Source organism: Poromitra crassiceps (assembly GCF_964638095.1).
Source record: "Poromitra crassiceps genome assembly, contig: HAP1_SCAFFOLD_308, whole genome shotgun sequence".
NCBI classification, from domain to species: Eukaryota; Metazoa; Chordata; class Actinopteri; order Beryciformes; family Melamphaidae; genus Poromitra; species Poromitra crassiceps.
Window position 1 is genome coordinate 44,149 of NW_028152093.1, and position 8,352 is coordinate 52,500.

General features: G+C 43.8%; 1 protein-coding gene across 1 annotated transcript in view; it reads right to left on the reverse strand.

The window, feature by feature from the left end:
- Positions 1-1,334: 1,334 nt before the first annotated feature.
- Positions 1,335-8,352, reverse strand: part of LOC310771024 (L-amino-acid oxidase-like) — a 12,450-nt gene continuing 5,432 nt past the window's right edge. Inside the window, exons 4-9 of the mRNA XM_083663706.1 lie at positions 7,865-8,088; positions 6,902-7,014; positions 5,233-5,434; positions 4,309-4,377; positions 2,695-2,831; positions 1,335-2,160 (exon numbers count right to left, since the gene is read on the reverse strand). Of these exons, the coding sequence (XP_083519832.1) occupies positions 1,350-2,160; positions 2,695-2,831; positions 4,309-4,377; positions 5,233-5,434; positions 6,902-7,014; positions 7,865-8,088 (1,556 nt within the window). The 3' untranslated portion in view covers positions 1,335-1,349. The remainder of the gene's footprint in view (positions 2,161-2,694; positions 2,832-4,308; positions 4,378-5,232; positions 5,435-6,901; positions 7,015-7,864; positions 8,089-8,352) is intronic.

Sequence of the window (8,352 nt, forward strand, 5' to 3'; positions counted from 1 at the left end):
AGCGATTAGTGGACAACCCGCTCTACCTCCTGAGCTACAGCCGCCCCACAACTATTAGGAGTTGGTCTGTTTATTTACTATTTAACAGCGTCGGCGAATCAACAAAAGACGTCTTTGACTATTGCGAGTCTGAGTTCGCCTTTGTTTGTGCCTGAAAAGCAGGAGTTGATCCTGAAGCACCAAAACAGCTGCAAGAATAATCTTTGTTAGAGAACTGTTTTAGCCACAACGTATATGAAAGCTGGTGTTTTGTCGCTAGCTTGTGAGCTACATTATCTACTTGACAAGCACAAGCTTATTGTGCAACTTTACAGCTTGCTATTAGGAGAGAGCACCATAGTTGACAAAACCACACATGCACGTAATTAGAATTTCAACAATTTATTTGGGATTTAGCGTCAAAATATGCAACATCAATACTACCTTGAGGACATTATATCTGCTGGAGAGCTCGGTAGAGAATCGAGTGTAATACAACTGGACAGAAAGGGTAGTGTCCGAAACTCATTTGATCATAGTATATGATAAAAAAACTACATGGGGAATAGTGAGTGAATGAGTGAACCATTCCGAACATGGCTATAGTGTACTGTACTGTAGCCTACTGTTCTGTAGCGGTAAACTGACTTTCACACAGGCACAAAAACATAACTATGCAAAATATACAACACAACAGACAAACAGAAAACACTCACATCATAACTGAAACGGTTAAACTGCAGTATTTTGAGGCAGTAGACAAAGTAACACCCAGGCATGTCCAAAGTCCGGCCCGGGGGCCAGATGCGGCCCTTTGACCGATCTTAAGCGGCCCTCTTGTCTCTCAAAATATGTTTATTTTATTTTATTTAACCTTTATTTAACCAGGCAAGTCATTAAGAACAAATTCTTATTTACAATGGCGACCTGGCAGAAGGCACAGCCTTTTGAGGGATGGGGGGTAGGGGATAAAATAAATACAAAGTTACTTAGAACAAATTAAAACACAAGTTAAAACACAGTTAAAAACATAGCAGACTTTTCTTGAATCACAGGCAGTCTATATGCTTTTTAGTTAAACTGGTCATAACTTTTAATTAAACTGGGGCCATGCTAATCCAGTTTCAATCATCTGAATTGAACTAAAATTAAATATGAAATGAAAAGGCAGACTTCTCTTGAATTACAGGCAGAGAATATGCTTCACCTTGTTAAACAAGTAAAACTGGTCAGGCTAATCCAGTTTCAATAATCGGAATTTAACTCAAATGAAATATGTTTTTTTTTTTTTTTTTTTTTTTTTTTTTTTGGGCCAATGTCCGCGACCCAATCAAAACGGCCCCGCGACCCACCAGTTGAGAAACGCTGCTCTAGAGCTCTTCTTCTCTGCCCTGAGTTCCAGGCCAGTCAGTGTTCAAAGGTTTCACGTTGTTGATGTTCTTGGCAGCCCTGATTGCGGATTTCATTGCTGTCTCGATCCAAGCGTGAGGTAAGGCCGTGTGTTCGCCAGCAAAGTGCACCCTACCCTCACTTTGGAAGAGCTCCTTAGCATAATCCAAGTGTTGGTAGGGAGTGAAGAGAGCAAACGCACCCAGGCTATAAGGATCCACGCCCCACTGCTTCACCACAACCCCTGTGCAGAGAGACCTGACCTGCTCGCCGTGGATCAGCACCAAATCTTTCAGGACCAGCTCTTTCAGGTCTTCGTCGCTCGCGCCTTCGAAGAGGTGGGCGTCATCAGACCAGGTGTAGGAAGCCAGGAGCACGCCTACGCTCTTGTTTTTTGGGAAACTGTGGCTGGGGTAGTAGATGTAACGGGAGGGCCGGTCGGTGATGCTCTTCCCTCCTTTGATGCCGTCCTTCTCCCAGAACCTCTTGCTGAAGGTGAGGATGACTTTGGTGGAGCTGTCATAGTGGACCGATCTCAGGGCCTCCATCTTGTGGGCGCAGAGAGGGGGCTGGAAGTCGACGAAGAGGGCCGCCTTGGCTGTGGTGGTTACCAGGACAGTGTCGGCAGCCAGGTGGGTCAAAGAGGATTGGTTGCCCTCCTGATACGATATGATGACACCTTTCTCTGATCGGCTGATGCGTTTGACCTTAGAGTGGAGGTGGATGGTGCATTGGAGGACGCTGAGAAACGCTTGGGGGATGAGATCTGTGCCGCCGGTCACTTCATCGTAACTTAAAAGACAAGAAGACAAATTACGATTGTTGTATACATGCATAGAGAGATGTGCAATGTCTTTTTTTCTTTTCTTTTTTTTTCTTTTTTTTTTGGTTTATTGAACAGGGACAAATGCATTGAACATTATTTCATATGACCTACAAAACAGATGTCATGCATACAGGTTTCTAGCCAAGGCTAATTTGCAACCCCTGTCCCTGGTTAGGCCTTTACTATTAAAACAAAAGTTCAAGAGAACAATTAAAACAGTACCAAAACGTTAAAAACGAACCATATAAAACAGAACAAAATAAAGACAAAAACAAAAAGCAAAAACACAAAACAGATAAGGACACAAAACTAAAATAGTACAATACTAAAAGTCAATGTTCACAGGCTTGTTTCAGTTTCAGCCATTGTTTTGCTTGTGTGTTAAAAACGGTGAGTTCTGTCAATGTTTTTATTTCAATCACTTTTTGGCTATGTTGTCTGCCATTTTTGTCTTTGGCATTTATACGCCGCCTGCACCCGCAAGGGATTTTTGCTCTTACTTGACATCATCGTTGACGTCGGACTGGTCGTAGATCATCTCGGAGAGCGCCGTGTACAGGAGGCTGTTTTCATTCAGCAGGTCTCCAATCATCCTTATCGCCTCTCGACTCAGACCACCTACTTCTATCAGATACTCCTGTGGGGGAAAAAAACAAATGTTTTCCACATCGTGCCATGGAATGCTCTTAAATACATTTGTATTTAAAGGATGGCTTTACTGATAACCAACCCACTTTGTATCATTAATCATCTTACAAGCACATGGGCATGTGTTTACCTTCTCTCTCTGTTTTCCTGCAGAAACTCCGCCCCCACCATGCAAGTCATTAAGGCTCGTTAAGGCTCTCCATGGGATTAGTAGAAAATCGAAGATAACGCGCTCAACTCCTTACTTAGTAGCAGGCTATGTAAACTGGGTGCTGGATCCCCAAAAACAAAGTCTAATTCAAAAAACGAAAAGGACAGCACTCCAAGTTTAAAGATTTAATGCCAACACAATGGACGTTTCGGGCCCAAGCCCTTCGTCAGCATGTAATGGCAATTACATTCTCCATGTGATCCTCCATGCGCATACTTAAAAGAGAAAAAAACCCAATAACAGCCGCCCTCGGAGCAGATTCCGAGTCTCGAGCAGAACTTCCGACCGCAGCGCCGTTGTGACGTAAAGCGCGTCACAACGGAGCGCTTTGCCAGAGGAGGAAATGGGAGCACTCTGTGAGGAAAACAGAGAGAAGGTAAACACTGCCCATGTGCTTATATTACTGAGATTATAATGATACAAAGTGGGTTGATTATCGGTAAAGCCATCCTTTTAAGACTTTCCAGACTGAAAAGGCTTGAGATAAAATAAAATAAAATAAACATGGCAAAGTAAAAAAAATGAATAAAAAAATAATAATTGGTGAGCCGTGATGATGCTGCACTATAGGAAACCTTGTACATTGGTGGCCCCAAATAGCAATGACTGCTTGTTTGACTGACTTCAAAAGCCGTAAATCATGTAACCGTTACATCAAATCACGTTACATTGTAACATCACGTTACATTGTAACGTAATATGATGTTGTTTGTAAACTAAATGTGTTCTTCTTAGTGTCTGCTGGGGTAGAAGTGGTGGAGAGAGTTGCCAATCGTTGGTGAGTCCAGCATTCTCTGGACAGAGTGGTTTCCTCGTTTAGGAGGCACTTGTATTTAGCACATTATTTAAGTACTTTAGCAGTTAGTACTAAAGTAATTCGTAATTCTTGCACTTTACTTTTGATTAATCACTTCCTTTGCAGCAAGAAGATTTTCCTCAATTCATAATTTCCTATGCGGCTAAAAAAAATCCTGCCTGTGACCTAAGTTTCATCTGGGCCAATCTACAGAGAGAGGATCCTTTTTCTATTGTAGTCACATTTTGTGATTTCCGAGGATAAAAGTTACGTCTAGATTTTAACATGCAGATTAAAAAACATTACAAGCAACCAATCCGCAACTGTCAAAGTTACACTATGCTGATCATCAATGGAACACTATTACGTATAATGGAGTATAGTGAAAAATAAAATGGAAAAATACATTTTACAAGAGACATAGAAAGCAGGTTCTTATCCATTAAGGCATTGCTTTACCTTCACAGAATAGCGGTCATATTTTTTCAATGCAGCATAGCAGCCATGTGCCATCATTTCATCTTTCACCTGCAAAAAATATCATTTGTATATTAAGATCATTTTCAGTGGTGTTCGGTTTACACATAATGACCCATCAGCTCCAATCGCCTATGGGTCTAATCCATTAAACCCATTTTAGATGTTAGGCACTGATTCTCTTATCCAGAGTGTCTTATGAATGAACAGGTTCAGTATCTTCAGAGTGTCTTATGAATGAACAGGTTCAGTATCTTCAGAGTGTCTATGAATGAACAGGTTCAGTATCTTCAGAGTGTCTATGAATGAACAGGTTCAGTATCTTCAGAGTGTCTTATGAATGAACAGGTTCAGTATCTTCAGAGTGTCTTATGAATGAACAGGTTCAGTATCTTCAGAGTGTCTTATGAATGAACAGGTTCAGTATCTTCAGAGTGTCTATGAATGAACAGGTTCAGTATCTTCAGAGTGTCTATGAATGAACAGGTTCAGTATCTTCAGAGTGTCTATGAATGAACAGGTTCAGTATCTTCAGAGTGTCTATGAATGAACAGGTTCTGTATCTTCAGAGTTTCTATGAATGAACAGGTTCAGTATCTTCAGAGTGTCTTATGAATGAACAGGTTCAGTATCTTCAGAGTGTCTATGAATGAACAGGTTCAGTATCTTCAGAGTTTCTATGAATGAACAGGTTCAGTATCTTCAGAGTGTCTGAATGAACAGGTTCAGTATCTTGCTCAAGAACAGTTTGAATGGTCAAAAGGTTGTTCATGGATTCTTTCAAACCACTATACCCACACTCCAATTCTCTCTCTCTCTCTCTCTCTCTCTCTCTCTCACACACACAACACACACACACACACACACACACACACAATCATCTTCACCCCTCCCTCTTTCTCGAACCTTCTGCAAAGCCTGCTGTAACAGCTCGTCGGCTGACCGCCCCTTCTCGCTCTCCGGCAGGTTGTATTTCAGGATGTCAGGGAAGGCTTTCACTGCGTACGTCCTCCTCAGCAGCCCGTTCACCAGGTAGAAGGTGTTTCTGTCCTCCATGATGAATTTATTCAGCTTGATCCCCAGTTCTTTAGCAAACCAGCGGACAATGCTGTTGAGACAAGAGGTGATGTGCCCAGAGGCCAGAGGTTAGTGAGGTTAGTGACTGCAAACATCTGGGCTGGGACAGTGAACGAGAAATGTTCCCCCTTGTCCTCAGTAAGTGCGTACTGTTGAGGTGATATTGAACAGGATAATTAATGGTGCTAGGTGTAGCCTAGCTTTTTGGTATCAATAAATGGGTCGTCCCATTTATTGTCAAGTGGCTCAGGCTAATCATTTATGTCATGGGACGAATTGTAAGATTTGTGTAGGGGGTAAAGTGAATGCTTATGGACAAAAAGTATGAAGTGTAAGTTTTTATTATTATTATTTCTGATTTCCCCCCTATTTTCTCACCAATTGTACTTGGCCAATTTCCTCCGGCCGCTGCTTCTCTACAGATCTGTGCGATCTGGGGAGAGCCATAGACTAGCACCATGCTTCCTCCGACACATCTGCAGTTGCCAGCTGCTTCTTTTCACCTGACAGCGGGGAGCTTCACTGGCAGGACGTAGCATGTGGAAGGATCACGCTATTCCCACCATTTCCCTTCCGCCCTGAGCAGGCGCCCCAACCGACCAGAGGAGGCGCCAGTGCAGTGACCAGGACACATACACGCGCAGAAACAGCCAATCGTGCCTGTTTGGATGGCCGACCAAGCCGGAGGTAACACGGGGGCCGCGGACCTGCGACCCTCATGTTGGTTGGCTGGGAATCTACCGCTACACTACCCGGACACCCTGTAAAGTGTGAGGTTAACAACAGGTTGGACATAAAGATCAGCTCCATTGTAGGATGCTATAGGGCACAAGCCTTAGGGGGCTGACACATACAGCTGATTAATCGGCGTCAGCCATGTCTGGGCATCTGTCGCTGTGTAAACATCCAATGTCCCTGGACCTTTGTCACATGTCATCCTCCTCTCTCCGTGCATGTATTTCCTGTCTCTCTCTCTTTTTTAATGGATTTTTCTCTCCCATTTTTCTCCTCAATTGTACATGGCAAATTCCTGCTGTCCCGGTGGTTGCTCCTCCCCCTCTGCCGATCTGGGGACAGTTGTAGACTAGCACACACTTTCTCCGATACATGTGCAATCGCCAGCCGCTTCTTTTCACCTGACAGCGAGGAATTTCACCGGCAGGACATAGCGCGTGGGAGGATCACGCTATACCCCTCAGTTCCCCTCCCCCCGAACAGGCACCCCCCGACCGACCAGAGGAGGCGCTAGTGCAGCGAGCAGGACTCATACCCCGCCGGCTTCCCACCCGCAGACACGGCCAGTTGTGTCTGTGTAGGAATATCTGACCGACCCGGATGTGCCAGTGCCGGGAATTGAACCCGTGTCTGGTCGGCAAGTGCTTTATACCTCCACTAACTGGATATTGGATCATTGTTGTGTAATATCAATTGGAAATGGAGAGAATGAAAACAGACGTTTATTCATATGAAAATATCAGAGATTATTACTTTGACTCACCGGTGATAACTTGGGATCCTCATAGCCCCCAGGTCAGCATACCAGCCCTCTTGGTGATTTCTGTAGGTGTGCACCCGGCCTCCAACACGACCGTCAGCCTCTAATATGGTGACCTTGTTCAAACGGCACAACATCCAGGTAAGTCACAATGTAACTTACTTGTCTGGAGAGTGGTGACCACTGACCCAAAAATAGGGACAGAGCTATCCCATTGATTTTGGGCGCCCACTTTGAGTTGACTCGGTGGCCGTCGCCATCTTGATTTTTCGTCAGCCGAGAGGGAGGGAATGGGTTGAGTCCTTACGCAGCTCACGTGAGATGGGGGTTTCCCAGAGCCGCAGCTCCGCCTGCTATTGGTCCGTGATCGGCAAGCTGCGCGATCACTGGACAGGCGACCTGTCAATCACCCCCTTTTCTATCATCTATTTTACTCCAAACGGGTGAGTTATATAAGAAATTACCCGCCTACAGTTGTTATGAAAAGGTTAAATTAGCTATATAGACCAAAACCGTGTTAAGGCCCAGGCTGTAACCAGATGTTTCCGTCCACACTCCAATTTGTTTCAATCACTCTTTTTTGCCTCCTTGGTCAGATAGAAACTACCACGCCTGGAGTGAGAACACAGCTCGACTTTAAAAGTGGGGCATTTTAACATGTTAAGATGTTACCAGGGACACACCACCATGTTGGAGGAGTGACAGAATGATGTAACATTCCTCTCCATCTAAATGCAACTAATACAAACAAGGATTAACATAAACAATTCCATGCATAGTCCTATTCTTAATAATGCAACTACTACTATTTCTTCTAATAATAACACTAAATATGCTATCGTTGCAGTTCGTTCCCAAATTAAAAATCTTTATTTGATTTTTTTGGTTTGTTTATTAAGAAATATAGGTAATGACGTGAGCTGCCAAAATAGCACCAGTTTTAAAGTGAGGAAGTGCTGCATGTACCTTGTGGCCTGCATCTTGCAATAACTTGGCAGCCGTCAGTCCAGCCATTCCTGCCCCGACAATAACAACGCGTTGTGGCTTCTCTGTGAGGGGAAGACCTGTCTGTACCGTCTGTAGCAGCTCCTCATAGTCCTTGTCCTCCAGGCATTCGGCCAGACTGTGCTTCAGTGCAACATCTCCGGCACATCGCCGCATCATGAGGAGCACTACTACAGTGAGAGGAACTACAAACACAGAGATAAAATTACTCCAAAAGGGGAACTCAAATATCAAGTAGTAGAATAGTCAAACTCTATTCTCTTACTTTTATAGGTTTTTCACAGTGCCGAGGGCTCCAAGAGCCAGAATCAGGTCGAACTACAAGTGGGTCACTTCATTGTTCTTTACCTGGATGCTATGAAATTTCATCATGCCATTGCAAAGATTGTCCCCCCCCCTCTCTGTATACACTTTTGTATTTTGTTTCATCTGATTGTGTTGTGAATCTG